The sequence below is a fragment of the Megalobrama amblycephala genome, linkage group LG7 (assembly GCF_018812025.1).
Source record: "Megalobrama amblycephala isolate DHTTF-2021 linkage group LG7, ASM1881202v1, whole genome shotgun sequence".
NCBI lineage: Eukaryota > Metazoa > Chordata > Actinopteri > Cypriniformes > Xenocyprididae > Megalobrama > Megalobrama amblycephala.
In genome coordinates, this window is record NC_063050.1 from 47,708,728 (window position 1) to 47,727,976 (window position 19,249).

General features: G+C 36.7%; 1 protein-coding gene and 1 long non-coding RNA gene across 4 annotated transcripts in view; one reads left to right on the forward strand and one right to left on the reverse strand.

Moving 5' to 3' along the window:
* trpc5a (transient receptor potential cation channel, subfamily C, member 5a) overlaps window positions 1–19,249 on the reverse strand; it is a 94,408-nt gene that overhangs the window by 67,524 nt on the left and 7,635 nt on the right. For 2 of the 3 annotated variants that reach the window (XM_048197874.1, XM_048197872.1), the window contains exon 2: window positions 6,177–6,574. In XM_048197874.1, coding sequence (XP_048053831.1) covers window positions 6,177–6,563 — 387 coding nt within the window. In that variant the 5' untranslated portion in view covers window positions 6,564–6,574. The remainder of the gene's footprint in view (window positions 1–6,176; window positions 6,575–19,249) is intronic. The other variant, XM_048197873.1, reaches the window with a different exon arrangement.
* Window positions 1–19,249, forward strand: part of LOC125272777 — a 46,533-nt gene that overhangs the window by 2,853 nt on the left and 24,431 nt on the right. The window lies entirely within an intron of this gene.

Here is a 19,249-nt window from a genome sequence, read left to right on the forward strand (position 1 = left end):
GCAAAAAGAACAAACCTTGCTACCGGCTTTATTTCCCCTAATGCTTGTTCACTCTAACATCAAAAGTATAGGAAGCCTGTGCTTCTCTTCTGAACAGTATTAGTGATGTAGCACTTCACTTCATAAAAATGTGTACGTCTAATCCAAGAGGGAGCAGCGAAGCTACCTGGAGCTGCATAAACATCATCGCTGCTCCTTTGTAAATCAGTCAAGCTGTAGAATAACAAAAGAGCTATAAAATAATTAATGTGTCCACATTTTCACTCTAAAAGGGAAACTAGACTTTGAGAAAATGCAACATATAACAAATAATATTAAATTGAAATATATAACATAAAAATAAACAAATGGACAGATATTGACTTCAAAAAGGTTTACATGAAGCATTCATAAATGTTCATATTCAGCCTCTCATCTTAATCATTTTGCATATTATTGGCCTATACCCAGCTAACAAAAATATGTGCTAAGAGCGTTTTGCTAACATTTCCATTAAGTTACGAAAACATTATTTTTGAATGACTGTTCTCAGAATGTTGACTCCCTTACTGAATCTGAATGATGTGTAAATAGCTAGTTTTGATAACATTATTAAAGACCACATTGTCACAGTGGCTGTTGTAGAGAAGCGCATGACAAAGGAGAAGAGAAACAAAATGTGACCCGCTCTGGCGAAATGAGTCGGAAGTCACAACGTTCTATTTTAAGATATGGGCCGATAATGTGGAAAAACAATGAAAAAAATCGCTAATTTCAAAGAACAGACTTTCAAAAATAATCTCCCAAAGTTTTGTAGTCCAGATAATTAAGTAAAGGTATTTAAATGGCTATTAAATTTGACATGGAACTCCTCTCGTCACTTATGAGCATTTCCCGGTATCCCCTGAAACGTCTCTGCTCTCCAAATATGGTGTTACGCGTTGTATAGAACCAATCAAAAAGCTTAGAAATGTAAACACACTGACATAAACGCTGATTTTTATCAATGGGAAGCCCCGTTTTGACTGACAGGCACGCAATCGGTCCAGCCATCCTCCTGTCAGACTAGCGCGCGCTCTGTGTAAACAAGCTAGCAGACCTCCTCAATGTCTAGTTGTGAATCGGTTAGCGGTGATCGAGATGTCGAGTTAGCCAAAATACGTGCCTTTTGCTGTAAAGGACAGGGCCTGGTATTTTTGGGACCTGACAATGCAAACTTCTATAAACAACACCCTTATCGTCTCTGTGTAAACTGCAAAAATGCAAAACTGTGAAAATGGTGAAAGCATGCACATATGTATTACGTGTTTAGGTCGGTAAAAGAATGTGCGCATGCGTGTAATCTTTCTTTACAAAGTGACATCGCCAACTACTAGCCTGGCATGCATAATTTTAAGTTTTTAGCCGTTTTTGCTTATCCGTGTGAATGGGAATCTTTTTAATATTGTTGCCATCTGTACAAAGAATTTTTCCATTTTTAGTACATTGTTGTCGTGTAAACGGAACATAAAACGGAACATAACAGAGCATACATGTTACACACTTTGAACGAATGTTCTATCAGCGTTTGTTCATAACATTCCCTGTTAGCTGGGTATGCAGTTCATTCTAATATTATTATGTTTAATTTTAAATACATTTTTTGTTTACTTATGTATAATAAAATAACATTTTAAAATTGTTTACATGTACAATGTGAATCACTTTTTTTCACCCTGTTTACCATATGTGTGGCATGTACCACGTACAGTGATTCTGAATACTCCCTAAATGTGTATAAACAAATGGAAAATGTGTTTAGAGTAAATATTACTGTTCACATTACATTATACACTAGCAAGCAAGCTGGCAGTGCCAAAATTCGAAAGACCCCATAAAATGAATTGACAAGCTCAGTTTTCTTTGCTGTGTGACATATTGAAGAGTTCATCCCAAATAAGCCAATACATTTCAGTTTAATGGAATAGTTTGAAATTATGTATTAGGTTGACATCATGATGAAAAAAACAAACAAACAAACAAACAGGATATTCCATTAAACATTAAACAAATCCTGCTGGCTCAATTTACATAATTAAAATAAGCTAATGCAATACAATTCTTGAACAAGCTGTCACAATTTATTTTTACAGCATGCAGTCTGTTTAAATTTGTAAAACAGAAGTTTACTCAATCCATTAATCCTCGGCATGAATATTTTTCATTGGCAGTAACACTGCATTACTGAAACAGGACTGATGATTTCCAGTTTCTAGCATGCTTTGTCTGGGGAGAGTAAATGTTGAAATGAAGTCTTAGGGCCTGTTTACACCTGGTCACTTTATACTTTTCTCTGATAGGACAGATATCCAATCATGAAAAGACCACCTGTAAACGCCCTCCAAATCGCATTCGAGACTTTTTTACATCCGATCACTCAAGCCATTTCGCTCAAGCGGTGTTCTGAGACGCATTCCAGACGAAACTGGACGAGTGTAAATGCCTATGGTTTAATGAAGCCACATATGTATATTGCACTCCTCCCAAAATGGTAAATAAATAAACGTGTGAAAGAGTGTTACAGGCTATGACAGCACTACTGCAACATGCATCGCCACAGATATAGCCTGCCGGAGATGAGTAGCTGAGTATCTCTTCAGCAAGCTGATCCACAAACTGCTGCAAATAAAACTGAGAGTTCAGCGTCACATCCTGAAGCACAATCTTCTTCATTAAACATAGAGAGACTAAATGATCTTACCAGTGCTAACGCCGCTCTCTCTTATTCTCTTATTGCGGTCTTTGATCTTGAAATTAGCTGACGATAAATAAATTGCAGCTCATATCCATTGCTTTCATTGATGTGAACTCTGTTAAATTTGCTGTTAAATATAGTGCCTGAGTTGAAGATCAGATTTATATTCATTTTGTGGAGACATATTTATGTAGCCAAGTGTAAATGGAAGAGTTTTAACAAAACGGATACCTATCCGATCAGTAAAAATGCATTAAGTGACCCTTATTTAATGTGTGTGCGTGCAAAAAGGGGATTTTTTTAGTGTTTAATGGTCAGTTAGGGAACTCAATATATTTATTTTGGTTTTTGGTATTTTGGTTGGTGTTTTAGGTTGTTGTTAGGTAGGGTACCCTTGTGGTGAAAAATGGAGCTTGAGTTGAGCACCTTGTCCACCTCAAAAGGTTACTATGTAAGATACGACTGGATAGAGAGCTCCTGAGTTGAGCTATGCCTATAGAGTGAGAAATTCTAGATAAAACCATGAAAATCAAGCACTAATATATATATATATATATATATATATATATATATATATATATATATATATATATATATATATATATATATATATATATAAAAAATGTAATAAAAACTGAAGTGCAAAGACTTCTCAATTGAATTGCAGTATATGAAAAAATATTGTGAAAATCATTTAGTGAGTTTCTGCAGATTCTGCATTTCCTGTGCTTGGCTTTATGTCAGCCATTCACCTGGAAATGAGAGTGATTATGTGCATAATTTATTCTACTCCTTAAAAAGGGGCATTCATAACCTCAAGCACTGATAAATTCATAGTGATAGCTTTTGTGTGCAGTGGCTTCCTTCTGACACAGTGCTGTACAAATCGAACCCTGGTTCACAGTGAAAACCGCTGTCACATGCCCTTTGTCAGTATATGCTAGCACTAGCAGAAGTCGCTTGAAGTTACATTCCCCTTCATCCACCACTGGCTACGAAATCAAGCATGTCACAAAACACGAACTGTGACTATACAGGAACGCAAGCATTTCAGGTTAATCTTATCCTTGAATGAGGGGAAAGATTAGAGGATAACAAAATGCAATCCAATAAAGATTTGTTGAGCTATGTGAGGTGAAAATCAAATCTGAAAGATAAATCTCTGCCATCTCATCTTTTCTATTAGCTTTGGAACACCCACTCATCCGAACACATAGAGTACAACCTCAAATATGAACAGTTCCCACCTGCATACACACTGTTCAATAACATAGACACTCACTCGGTACACACAAACAGAGATTAGGCATTGCATAAGTAGGAGGAAAATGACAAAATGCATATGAAAACTCTATATTTATGTATATTGTGTCCTAACCAGGTGCATGGGAATGAAGAACTGGTTCTTATTCAGAATAAGTCCATTGTCCACAGCAATGTTTGAAGGCCACCCCAATCCACCCACATAAAATATTTTGAGCTTGGCATTCTTCTTTTTAATGAATGGGTCAATCTCAAACTCATGATTTATAGGATTACATTGACTACGTTTACATGGACAGCAGTAATCCGATATTAACACGATTAAGAAAGGACCATGTAAACAGCAATGTTTTATTACCTTAATCCGACTAAAGTCATACTCGAAGTAAACACAAATCGAATTAAGACAGGTGGAGTATTCCTATTTTAATCGCATTATTGGAGTGCATTGTAGACATGTACACACTTTAATCACACTATTAACGTCATGTGGCAGTTTTCGCCGCACTTTGCTACAGGACACATACCGTTTTGACGGCAAACGAGAGCAAGCTTAAAGCAAGAAGCCACAAATCAAATTCCTCTCACCTCATCTCTCATCCAGAACCTCTGAGTTTGTCGTGGTGGCATGAATGAAAGTTGCCGAATTAAAGTACAGGAGGCCTGTTGCTGGAGAATTTGTATCCACCGTTGTATTCACAGAGCCCCTCACATGAGAGGGAAAATAAATAGTAGCCTAGGCTAAATCGTGCGAACGGTTTACTAATTTGTTCCCTCAATTTATAAATCATGCGCATATCATTTATAAATCGAGGGAATTTAATTAGTAAATCGTGCGCACAATTTATTTATTTTTTCTTGCATGTCATGTGCAGGGCTCCGTATCTATTTGCACGTATATTGCATGTCAAATAATTAACTGCACTTGAAGCTTTTGTAAGATTCAAAATGAAACACCCAAAACTGTATATAGCACAAACTGTGTGGTGATACGTGAAATTCTGTAGAGAACGTCGGACGGCATGCCGTGGGGACGTAATGACGTTTGCCCTTAATCGATCTATGTTATATAACATGTAAAACGGGAACATGAAAGGAATATTTTAAAGGCAACTCATGTAAACACCTTAATCATAATATTGTCTTAATCAGAATAAGGTCAGTAATTAGATTACTGCTGTCCATGTAAACGTAGTCATTGTTTAAGCAACTTTCAGGACCAGCCTGAGACTTACTCACGTAACTGCACTGAATCTTAATTATTTGCGCGAGTGGCTGATATACTGAATCGTTAAATTCCTTTTGTCCTTACCAGCTACAATAATCATTTTTTGGGCCACTTGTTTTCAATTTATTTTACATTGCACTAGCTAGCCCTGCTCAAGCAGAAATCTCATTGGTACTTAATTCTGCTCCACATAACGGCACATTTAAAGCATTTTCTTATTGGCTGTGACACAATGCGGAGGGACAAATTAAGTTGTTGCAAGAAAATGCATTGCACCTGGTTAGTATATTGTGCTGATATCCCCATCAGGTTGCTTAAGCCTACTGTATCATATTTGATAAATGACTTTCTAAGGCCTCTAAATTACATGAGCAAATCTTTGCAGAATAACCCGTTCTCCCCCAACCCCAAACAATTAAAACTACAGAGCTAAGCATTTAAATGTCATCTTACAAAGACATTTTATTGGGAGTTATAGATTGACAACTGATATGCATTGTTTGCTATACTGTTTTAAAAATCTCATTGATTTACATCACAAGCTATTAGAATTTAACTTCGTTTTCGGCCATATAAATAACAACATCTGCAGCAAATTGTGTATTTTGGCTCAGTTTATGCCTCTGAATATAACTGAGGTCTTTTTTCATCCTTGAGTATGAGCTCTATATTCTTATTATATTATACTAAAATGGACCATAAAAGCCTGATGTATCAAATATGATTCAAAAACAAAACACATAAACAAATCGTTTTTGTCTAATTTTTGTCAAAATTTCTTTGTTCAATAACCTGTTCAATAAAAATATTCTAACAAATATGTCAGGCTTTAAAGGGTTAACTAACTTATCCAGCATTGTCAGAATGAGTCTAGTCTAGAAACTATACAGCATAAACCAACCTAGAAATTAATGCTATAGTTAATGCTTTTCAGCAGTGAAAATGCATATAAAATCCCAAATGCAAACAGACCTGTTTCTCTCCACTGGGTTTCCTGTGGGACAGCAGTAACTCCACGGCTCCTACCACTTCTTTGCGGATGGCGTAGAGCAGAGCGTCTCCGGTGTTCACTCCGTGATCCAGAAGTAGCTCCATCACCTCAAGGTTCTCATTTTCAATAGCAATTAGCAGAGCGCTGCGGCCTAGTGGATCCACACAGTTCACATCAATGTTGTAATAGACCTCTGCCTCACGTAGTGCATGTTGAACCCCTGCATAGTCGCCCTTTTCCACCGCCAAAAGGAATGAACGCTCCTCTAGAGAGAGCTCTACCTCTGCCCGGACGATCTGTAGAGGGATTCGGTCCCGGTACGGAGAGTAGCTGCTCTTTTTGTAGTATAGATGTGACAAGGGATTCATGATGGATGCTGCTAGAAGAAGAAAAAAGAGATAGAGAAGCTGTAATTATTTCAAGGGGTTCATGATTATGATTTCACTTTTTTAACTTTAGTTAGTGTGTAATGTTGCTGTTTGAGCATTAACATCTGCAAAGTTATGACGCTCAAAGTTCAGTGCAAAGGGAGATATTTTTTTTTACAGAAATCACTTTAAGGACTACAACAAATGGCTGGTAAGGACTACAAGGAGCTTCTTCCCAGATTGGTGACATCACGATACCCAAAATTTACATTAAAACTGTCCGCAGGAACACATAACAAAGGGGGTGAGGCCATGTTGGGCTGTCTCTCCATCAGCGTCTGACTCCGGTTTGAACAATTTAAGGCTGAACAATGTTACTAACAATCATCATTTTGGTGTGTGACATTCTCCAGTTTTGTTGTTGTTGAGCAACCAAAGCGCAAGCTGTTAAAGCTCCGCCCTCTTCTGAAAAGCAGGCCAGGAGCAGCAGCTCATTTGCATTTAAAGGGACACACACAAAAACTGTGTTTTTGCTCACACTCTAATAGTGGCAAATTTGACAAGCTATAATAAATGATCTGTGGGGTATTTTGAGCTGAAACTTCACAGACACATTCTGGGGACACCAGAGACTTATATTACATCTTGTGAAAAGGGGCATTATAGGTCCCCTTTAATATGCACTAACAAACAGGAAATAGGCACTTGATAAAAATGAGTCAGCATACTTGCTGTCGGCATGTGGAAATAGTCTACATTTATAAATTATATATCTTTTCATTCCACAGAAACAATTTCTATGATCTTGAAATGCATTAAGATATGCTCTTTGAAGTTTAACCAGAGTAAATTTCAATAAGAGATACTTGTAGATGGATGTGAGAAATTAATAGGTGAACTGATGCATCAAGTTTCCGGGAGTGATTGATGCCTTAAGTCATTTTTCTTAATGGCCACAACATGATCACAAGCAACAGCTATCTCTGTTATTGTGTTCAGTCATCATACTGTGGTGTCAGTAATTCTGCTATGCCACAACTGAATTGCGATTTGCTACGCTTTTTGTGAAATAGTAACCACACACATGTATACCTCAGGATTCTATCAAAAGAAGTAGAGCAAATACAAGTGTGTTGAAACATGATGGCGTTAAATGATTGCACTCTTTTGTCACTTTTGCTTTAGAGGAAGTCATTTAGAGAAGGTGAAGAGTTGATATTTCATAGTTTTTTCATTAGAGAGCTGAGTGCAGTGATAATTTAAATTAGTGCATTCCTTATTTTACTGATATTTACATTTGATCTAAAATTATTGATGTCCACATTGTAGACTGCAACTGTTAAGATTCGTTTTGTTTGTCCATGCTGCTCTTTCGTTTTCCGAAATATCTGCATTGGTTTCTATGGCAATGACGTTGCATTGGTAGGCATACACCAAAAACAACAACAACCACCGCAGCATGGAAGGGTTTGCAATACAGATGTTGTCTTATTTACAACATGACATTGTGGACTAGTGCATCTTCTGAGGCTGCAACAGAAACATAGGAGGCTGTTATGTGTGGCTTTATTCTGTGCTTTCATCTCTGCCGTTTTTTAAAACATGTCTCCGTTATATTGTAATTGTCTGCTCGACCGGCAATTTGCAACAACAAAACCTTGTTTCTGCAGTGACTTTTAGTATGTTTCCTATAACAATGTCTGACATTTACGTTTTACGTGGCGTGAGCAAGTCACATAAACCATGCGAAATCCAATCAGAGCAGTCAGACTGAAATGGATTGCTAGAAATGCAATTTGAATAGGATTTAAAAATTTGTAAAAGCCACATTTCATGTGATTTTTGGCCGTTCACACTTGCTAAATCTGATCAGATTTCAATCGGATATGCACAAAAATCGGATTTGGACTGACAGTCTGAGCGTAGCCATGGTGGTTGCAGCAAAGTTGAGTTTGAGCAGGATCTAGTAAAACTTTAATAAACAATAACTCAAATTATAACAATAATAACACAATAAACCCAAATAAAACAAACACTTGAGAGAGATCAACATGCATGAACAGAACAACCTCTTAAAACAGATGTAAAAATGGAAAAGGAACTAAATTAAACAGTGAGTATTTATACAGAGACTAAATAGGTGAGTTAACAAGGAACAGGTGGACAAAATGGAAACAAATAACTTGGAAACTAGGTCATACACTAGGAAACTAGGGCTGCATCCGAAATTGCATACTTCCCTACTATATACCAGGTGAAAAACAGTATGTGACAAAATAAGTATGTCCGAATTCACAAAAATCATAAAAGAGTAGACAAAAAGTACCCGGATGACCTACTACTTCCGGCGAGACACTTTACTATCCCATGAGGCCACGGAAGAGGATTTGTGAATGGCAGTGAAGCGACATAACTGACGCTGGTGGGTCACATGATAATGACAACATGGCGAATGTAGTACATCCAGAATACATTCATACTACACACATTCAGAACATACTTTTTTTGCAGTTGTGGTGTAATTACTTTTTCAAAATAAGTACATACTCAAGAGAGTATGCAATTTTGGATGCAGGAAGACAGGAAATAAACACAAAAACTTAACCTAATTGTGCCTTTCTAATGTAATTCACGTGGGTGCAGTTTGCAAAACTTGGCTGTTGGCTCCATGTAAACAGTTCTTCATGGTTAGTTACGCCAAATCTTTCCCATGGTATTCCTGAAATCTTCACATGGAACTAGATTTACATTTTAGCTAGGCAACTCTCTACATACAGTATAGGTGAGCAATACTAAATATTAAACATTTATTGCAGCTGACCCGTTTGCCTGCTAGGCTGCTAATATGGTAATACACTTATAAAAGCATTTCTCATTCATTTATACACACTGAAGGGTGAAATTATTGTTTGTGGTAATCAACAGCATTTTTACAGACGGCCCATAAACTCAACCCAAATTATGCCTTTAAGGAGACCTCACATAAGTGGCCGTTTTGTTTGGTCAGGACACGCGACTCATATTTCTTTTTTTTGTTTTGTTTTGTTTTTTTCTCTCAGTTTAGTGTTATTGGTAAGCAACAAACCAGTGGAATTCAAAATTTTCCAGTTTACCAGCAGTTCATCTCAACTCATTCCAAAGTGTACCGATCAGCAAGCGAAAAATATCCTTCTAATTTCAGAATAAATGGGAAGACATGAGTAATTACTGTGATTGACTCTGCGATGATGTTGTGTCTTGCTTTGATCTTCTTCTCTGAAGAAGATGAACAGACACACCAGGTGGCGTCTTCCATATGGTCTCGCTTCAGCTGACACCACATATGCACACACACTTATCAGAACACACACACTTATCACCACACTCAGACTCATTAGCACCCAATTCACACTTTGCGTTGCATTTTATATTATGGGGTCTAACCAGTGTCTAATAGATGCAGATCCCCTAATCCACTAATAACATAGATGTCATGTTATCTATAATGTCTGTTTTTTTGTTGTTTTTTTTACAGGGGAACTACAGTAATACCTTATGACTTAATTTAACAGCATTCTTTTAGCTCATCAAGTTTTTAATGTTTATATATCAGTGGATTTTCTGTAACAAATGCATTTGCACTTAAAGACAACATGAAATAGAATTATGTGAAGAATTATTTATCCATGCATATGTTTTTTATTTATTTATTTATTTTTTTTTTGAGCTTGTATTTTTAAATCACAATATCATAACTCCTTCTCCAATCATTTAGTCTGCTTATACCCCGCCCCCTTCTTAATGTCGACCTCAGACTCGCGTTCAGATTTGCCGGCATCCAATCGACCATCGATGGATTGCCCTACTTTTTTCTTTAATGATAATCAGTTTCACTCAGATGTACGTCACAATATGGAAGAAAAATCTGTATCTACTTCCGTTACATCGCGACTTTAAATTTTTATAGAAAGAAAGCCTGTGGTATCCAACAATAATGTTCCCAAATAACACGATGCAACTTTATCACTCAATCCGAGTTCTTTTTCTCAACCTCTCTAAATATCCACACCATGTTAATCCGATGCTGGTGAACACATCAGTGCACTTGCCCCCACTGCAGCTGGTACACCCACACAGCTTTCTGCTCCTTAATGCTAATTTTTAGATACTGGATAGGAACATGGTACAGGCGAACTGTTCCAGGATCAGTGCTGTTTTCAAAATGGATTCTGGTTGCTTTAGTCAGAAACAAAACCATTGTGTTAGAATGCTGCCAGTTATTTTGTCTGAAAAACAAAGATTGTAAGAACTAAGAAGTGAGTTTTATATACACTTTTCTGTATACAGAATTCCCACATGGAATCTGCTCCCGCAGAACAAAGATGAAATCTCTGCTGATTTCTGTACTATTGAGACGTTTTGTCATTCACAAAGTTCTACACGTACCCTGCGTATTTGTATGTATATATACGTATATATTAGGGCTGTCGATGTAACGCTTAAATAGATTAATTAGTTATGGTAAAAAATAACGTGTTAATTTTAATGCATTTAACGCACTTGCTCCACCCCCAGACCTATGTTGATCATCTGACATTACATACAGTTGATTGTTGAAGAATATGATGCAGGTCAACAACTCACTGCGTGATGAAGCCTATAGAATGCAGTCAGAAAATCCCTAAAACTAATGATATGTGGGTAAAAATGCTCCTCTTTGAGTTTTTGTCTCATATTTAGGTCATATTAGTTAAGCAATATCACACGAGTAATGAGTGCAAATGCAATACTGATTTTCACAGTTCACTAAATAAGAAGTTAATATTGTGATATTTTAGACACAATATTGTCTATTTTGTTCAATTTTGCCATTGAAAACATAAAGACAAAGCAGAACTGTTCGTCTCCACGCAATGCACAGCAGTGTTTCATTTCTGAATCCGCGTTTTGAACGAACCGAGTGAAACCAATGATTCAGCGGACCATTAAAGGTGCCCTAGATTCAAAATTTGAATTTACCTTGGCATAGTTGAATAACAAGAGTTCAGTACATGGAAAAGACATACATTGAGTTTCAAACTCCATTGCTTTCTCTTTCTTATGTAAATCTCATTTGTTTAAAAGACTTCCGGAAAACACGCGGATCTCAACATAACACTGACTGTTACGTAACAGTCGGGGTGTACGCCCCAATATTTGTATATGCCAGCCCATGTTCCCAACATTATGAAAGGCATTAGACAAGGGCAGCCAGTAACGTCTGGATCTGCATAGGTGAATCAACAGACTAGGTAAGCAAGAACAACAGCGAAAAATGGCAGATGGAGCAATAATAATAACTGACATGATCCAAGATAGAATGATATTTTTAGTGATATTTGTAAATTGTCTATCTAAATGTTTCGTTAGCATGTTGCTAATGTACTGTTAAATGAGGTTAAAGTTACCATCGTTTATTACTGTATTCACAGAGACAAGAGCCGTCGCTATTTTCATTTTTAAACACTTGCAGTCTGTATAATTCATAAACACAACTTCATTCTTTATAAATCTCTCCAACAGTGTAGCATTAGCCGTTAGCCACAGAGCATAGCCTCAAACTCATAGAGAATCAAATATAAACATCAAAATAAATATTTTACTCACATAATTCGAAGCATGCATACAGCATGCATGACGAACATCTTGTAAAGATCCATTTGAGGGTTATATTAGCTGTGTGAACTTTGTAAATGTGCTGTAATATAATCGAGAGCTCATGTGGCAGGAAGCACACGAATTAAAGGGGCGGCGCGCTGAAAAAATCAGTGCATAGTTAATGATGCCCCAAAATAGGCAGTTAAAAAAATTAATTTAAAAAAATCTATGGGGTACTTTGAGCTGAAACTTCACAGATACATTCAGGGGACACCTTAGACTTATATTACATCTTGTGAAAAAGCATTCTTGGGCACCTTTAATGAAAGACTTGGACTTGAAGCGGCGATGCACAAACCGATCGGTGTATGACATGCAAAGTACAGCCAGAGCGATTCAAAAGCAAACAGAGCCGTCTGCTCTCTAACTGCTCTCACAGTAGTTTGATGTCATATACTGATCGATCTGTGTAGCGCTGCTTCAAGTCCAACAAGCCTGAAGAGAACCATTTACTTGAATGAATCGAATGAATGAATGACTGACTTAATCATTAAGACATTTACCGCCACCTACTGGCAGTTTTAGTTTCCTATTCAGAGTCTAATTTTTTTTTTTTTTTTTTTTTTTTAATTACTTATTTCCATATTAATTAAAAAAATTAAAGGTATAGTTCACACAGAAATGAAAATTCAGTCATCATTTACTCAGCCTCATGGTCCAAAAGTTCATGTGTAAAAATGTTTATGCTGAATCAAATAAAAGAATCTACTTTTTGTAATGTCTCAATACTCAATAATGCTTTACACAATAATAAATTAATCACCACATCATGTAATTAATTAGATTAAAAATGTTAATCACTTGACAGCCCTAGTGTGTGAACAACAAATTAACGAAGCCTTGTTTACTGAAATCACGTGACTTTGGCTCTCCGAATCCCTAATTCGAAACACAAGATTCGTAAAGCTTCATGAAGCAGTGTTTTGAAATCGCCCATCACTATATACATATATACACTATATATATATATATACACACACACAAATTATGCCAAAAAAACAAAATAACAGCTTTATTCAACAATATCTAGTGATGGGCGATTTCAAAACACTGCTTCATGAAGCTTTACGAATCTTGTGTTTCGAATTAGGGATTCGGAGAGCCAAAGTCACGTGATTTCAGTAAACAAGGCTTCGTTAATTTGTTGTTTCGAAATTTCAATGATTCACCATTGGGGGGCGTAACTTTGGCAGTTTGATACACGCTCCAACAAAAGATTCATAAAGCTTTGAAGCTTCGTGAAGCAGTGTTTTGAAATTGTCCAACTAGATATTGTTATAAAGTTGTTATTTTGTTTTGTTTTTTGGCAGACAAAAAGTACTCTCGTCACTTCATAACAATAAGATAACACTGTAGTCACATGAACTGTTTTAAATATGTTTTAGTAGCTTTCTGGGCATTGAAAGTGTTAATTGTCTTGCTGACAATGCAATCCATCTGATTTTATCAAAAATATCTTAATTTGTGTTCTGAAGATGAACAAAGGTCTTACAGGTGTGGAACGACATGAGGGTGAGTAATAAATGACAGAATTTTCATTTTTGGGTGAACTAACCCTTTAAGTCCCATGGAGATTTTAGTAGGTTATAGGTTAATTGTACTTAAAAAAGTTATGTGAACTCAATAACTGATTATATAAAGCTGAACTTGCAGCAGTAGTTCCAACCATGCTTTTGCATCATACTGTATAAGGAATATAAATGTTGAAAATAATTGTAATTTTGTGTGTTTTTGCACAGATTATTATAGGGAGAGATGTGTTAGTGTTTAATGTTCTGGTATGTTGGGATTATTGGAGTTATGTTGCAAAATTATACTATTGAAGTTATATTAACTAGCTGATCACCTCAAATTTTTTGAGTTATGAATGTCTTGAGTAAGACCTGTAAGGATGGGGCTTGGTTCTATCAATCGGATGTTGATTGGATTTTGAGATGTGGGTGTTACACTCAAAAATGAATGCGAGCTTGCTGTCGATTGAGGAGTGTTTAAGCAGAATAAATGATTGGAGAAGTTCACTATATGTCACTCGCGCCACCGGCCTCGCGCCGTTCCCTCACGGCTCTCGCCCGCCCTGGTCGCCAAGTCACTTCTGTCAATTTGACTATAAACATTATAAGGTCAAATTTTAATAAATAAATGAATAAATAAAATCAAACAATAAAATCTACATCATGCATTTACATAATACATAGGGGGAATTTTCAGCATTTCGCAATTCTTACTTCGTCCTTCTTTTACTTTTACGTGGTTGCTGTATATTGATTTCTAACAATCGATGACCCTTCCTCTAAACCTTACCCTGCTTCTAACCCTGAAAAGAAGAGGGAAGGCATGCTATGGACAGCCTCAGTGACTCCACTACAAAGCACCACTCTGACCGAGCAATTATCTCTGCAGTCTAATCGCAGATGGCTTAATTGTGTAATTAATCTGTGGTTCTCAGTCCTCTAAGGACTGCTTATCTCTGCGGAATATCATTAGAGTATAAGCTGGGCCAAACATTAGCTGATAAATTAGACGTAAACTAAGTGTGCAAGAAAATCCCCAGTGATCCATCTGAAGTGGACAAAGCTTCTCTGGTTGGAATGATAGCCATTCCAGAATGCCTTAACTCAATGATACTTACTTCCATAGCATCTAACAAAATCATTGATTTATTTACTGCACCAGCATGTGAAATATTTTAGAACAGTAGGTCACTTAATGAATTTATCACAATCTTTTATACAAAGTTAATTTTGGTCTGTTTGTGTAAAATGTGGATCCTCAGGTTTTGCACTTGCGAAGTCCATTATAACTTTGGTACATGCAAGTGCCAAACAGTAAGATATTCTGAAATGTATATATATTTTTTGTGTGCTGATAATACAAAAAATGCTAAACGGCAACATTTTCACTAATAGTCTCAAGCTTTTTGATCCCTACTGTAACATCGTCTTGCTGAAATTGCTTTTTATTTTTTCCTGTTTTTAACCGCAGTAAAAAAAACAAGAGTCACAAAAGAAACAAACTGTGCTCTGAGGGGAAATAACTTAAACTTGTACGATCAATGAAAAGCCGCTGACAAGGTCCGAATGGGCACACTGATTAAATCAATACATCGATGAGTATTTTCCAGATTGGATCAGACAGAATCTCTCAGGAGAATCAAACACAGACGCTTATAAGAATTTATTTAGGCTTGTCTGGTCCTTTGAGATGAGTAAATTAAATTAAAAATGGCCCTGACACAGCACAGTTGTGTCTTAAGGACAGTTTCCTTGAATTATGGGAAGCAGGGAGATTAGCGCATACAGCTCAGCTCGTAACTAAAGGAACAAGCTGGCATGGATGGCATGCAACTGGGAAGACATTTACGGGTATTAGAGGCATCAGAAATTTAAGCACAGCTACAAAACAACAGCCGATTGCGAAGGATGCCACGTTTACGCCACTGTAATCCAATTAAACTCTTTGCTGTGATGTGTGAGAGAGAGACAGTCAAAACCCGTCTGCAAAGACATTGAAAAAAATTCAAGGACTCATTCACCTCTATCTATCTATCTATCTATCTATCTATCTATCTATCTATCTATCTACACTGTTAGACATTTTAAAGGGTTTTTACAGTAACTTAGTGGCAACACTGTTGAGATTTAAGATTTACAGTACTATGACCGTATTTCAGTTTTACAGTAACTTCATGTACTGTAATTATGTAATATAGTGCAATTACTGTAAAAAACAGTTTATCAGTATACTACTGTAATATATTAATTTGTACTAAATATAAAGTAGATTTTATATTTTTATATAGAATTCTATCTATCTATCTATCTATCTATCTATATATCTATCTATCTATCTATCTATCTATGGCCAAGCAATGGTTCAGAAAAGCATAGCAACAACAACCTAGTACATAAGGCCTGAATGAACATTATACTTCAATTTAAAACTGTTTGTCAACAACACTAGAGTTTCTCTTGACAAACTTTCCTTTTCTAGCTTCCGTTGTTTTTTTGCTGTCGCAATTTATCATCCTGGTCAATTTGTCTTGCCCTACAGTTAACATTTAGAGAAAACCTCTGTCATTTTGCCATTACCCATTCGATAAACCCTAACAAACACTGACAGGCAGACGTATAATGAAAATTTAACATACGTCTGAGAGGAAGGAAAATGCTTCCTCCTGTCAGATTCTCTAACAATACAAAGCGACTACTCGCCTCACCATTATATCTTTTCCTTTTAGCTAACTCAGCCATGTGTTCCACCCTCATGTCAGAAAGCCATGAGCAAACCCATGAGGGTGTTTGGGAAGCCTTTAAATTTTTATATAGAGATAAGCTCTGCAATCTCTCGTGATCCAAAACAAACTCACGAAAGACAAGCACGGAAATATCTCCGCCTTGTCTGGTGTAAAGCATGCAAAGACAGCTAGGACTATGCCTGCTCTTCCCAGCATGTTTCACATATAAACATGAAAAGCCCAGATCTGCTTCTCCAAATGATTATCTGACAGGCAGGAAAGGTACAAAATGTATTTTTTTGTAAACTAGCTTTGTATTACAAGATCAAATATGATTTTTTAGCTACTTTCCTGTTAGATATAGTTGCCAATTCTGAAATCTGTTGTTTTCTCTCATAAGAGGCATTTTTTATTATTATTATTATTATTATTATTATTATTATTATTATTATTATTATTATGCTAGCATTGAAAGCATATGATCCCACACTCCCTGCAAATTGCAATCCAAAGCTACGTCTCCGCCAAAACAAACAGCTGCTCTCTGCAAAGCGTCCCAAGAGATGGCGTTAAACTATCTCATGTCTTTAAGCACATAACATTACAATAATAATGAATGTAAATAACTTATAGAGCTTGTACCTGACTGCTGCAGATTAATTTCGGTGTTGACATGGACACGCATAAATCCGAGTCTGACTGAACAGCTCTGGTTAGAATGTCACGGGTTCCCTTGATCTCTTAACCCTCTGGGGTTCTTCATTTAGGAGTCACACTCAGGACCTTCAAGGTCAAAAGTGACCGAAGAACCCCAGAGGGTTAATTACGGTAGCTATTGCGTGAATGCAGAATAAGCTTGTTGTTTTGATTCGGTAGGAACTGTAAAAGGTGGCTGCTGTTTGTTTGTGGTGCTCCGTGACTGACGTCTGTCTGTATAAACTCTTCATAGCATGAAACATGCTGCAAGAGCATATGAAAAAACATACGCTGACAGGCAGGTAGGACATTGTATTATTTCATTCAGACCGAATATAATAATTGGATGATTTTGGGGTCCTACACCTTCCACAGATGATGTATATTTATAAAAAAAAAATACATTTAGGCTGTTTAACAGTGATTGCTATCAGGATATGAGGAGACTTTCAACCAGGAAATGTTTCTGTAGAGAATCACCTATTGCAACTTTAACTCTGTATACTTTTTTCACTATACTGTTTTATAGCCCTTGATAGAAACCAGCTGCATAAACAACATCCAAAGCATCTTGCAAAGCAAATCCTGATCTAAATTCCATTCATATCTGTACGCTTCAGATACGCTTTTCTTTTTAATCTCCCAGTCATACCTGAATGTATTCCCAACAGCCTGTCTCCAGTTTAACCTTTTAGTTTAATAGATAATTAACAACCCATAGTCTCCCTGTCGTTTGTAACACATACACACATGCAAACACAATTTTCTATCATTTATCCACGTCAACGAAGTCGCTGGTCTATGGAAAGGCTGTTTAATTCAGTTGCAGCGATAATTACGGGAAAGAATAAGCCGTGAGTGAGTTCATCTTGTGAGTCATTTTCGGGGTTAAGAGCTGTTCGCCGTGACATATGGAGACGCTGTGGCAGTGATGTAGAGCATTGGTGTGAGAGTTTAATATGCCAGGCACGTTGAGTTACTCTCCTCTCCATGAACTTAGGCGATACTTCAAAGCCATGCTTTTGTCATGTCTAAAGAATGTGTCATTGATATGAGATGGGATCAAAGTTTCTGTTTTGTGTGTCTGCAGCTCTGTGCAGCGAGACCTAGCCAGCTTCTAATGCAGCATCCTAAACAGTATGGAACCTCAAACGTGACCGATTTGAAGCACTCTACCCATGTGCCACTCCAATAGCTCATCTCACATGAAGGGCATGGGAGATTCAACTCAGAATTGACTCGCTGGAGACATTAGCATGATATTCTAAGCATGAAAACAGTATTGGGTACAATAATATTTTCTAATTACATTAATTACCATGTAATAACTATATAATAACGATTTTTATTGATACTTTGTCATATTGAATGTGGTCTGGAGCACATGATCCCTTTCATAAGCAACTTACTAGGTTTTTATTGGATATTATTCTTACTGTACATTGGCTAGAAGTGTGAAGTGTGATTCTGCAAAGCATGTTATCTGCCGTTTGTCTTTAACTTTTAAATTATGCAGTTCTATAAAAAAAACTGCAGAGTCTACATATCAGAACCTAGGATAATCAAGTGTAGAGTTAATTCTGGCAGGTCACGTCAGTCAAGCTCGCATCAGCTGACTCGCTTCTACCTATAGGAACAACGCCTATCACAGCATCCATATATGTAAGCTCTTTCAGCATTATCAGCAGCTATCGTGTTTCTCAGGAGCTAATTACCCTCCTCCATCCCCAGCTCCAGTCAGGGTTTGGCCTTCTGATTCCACTTGAATCAGACTAATTTCTCAAATTATGTTGTACATTATCTTGCCCAGAACACGGCAATCCAAACTCTATGTGATTGTCAATCGTCTTTGACGATAGTGGTCCTGACAGAAGTACTTATCACTGTTGAATGAAGGAAAAAAGCCTAATTTAGTAGAAATTACTTAAGGTAAAGTTTAAAATGCAGGTGTCCTTACTGATGTTGTTTGAGGGCTGATATGTAGTTTAATCCGAGGCATGAACTTTTATTTAATTATTTAAAAAATGGGGAAAATACTGTGTCACTATAAAAAAGGATTTCTCTTTTTACTCTTTCTACT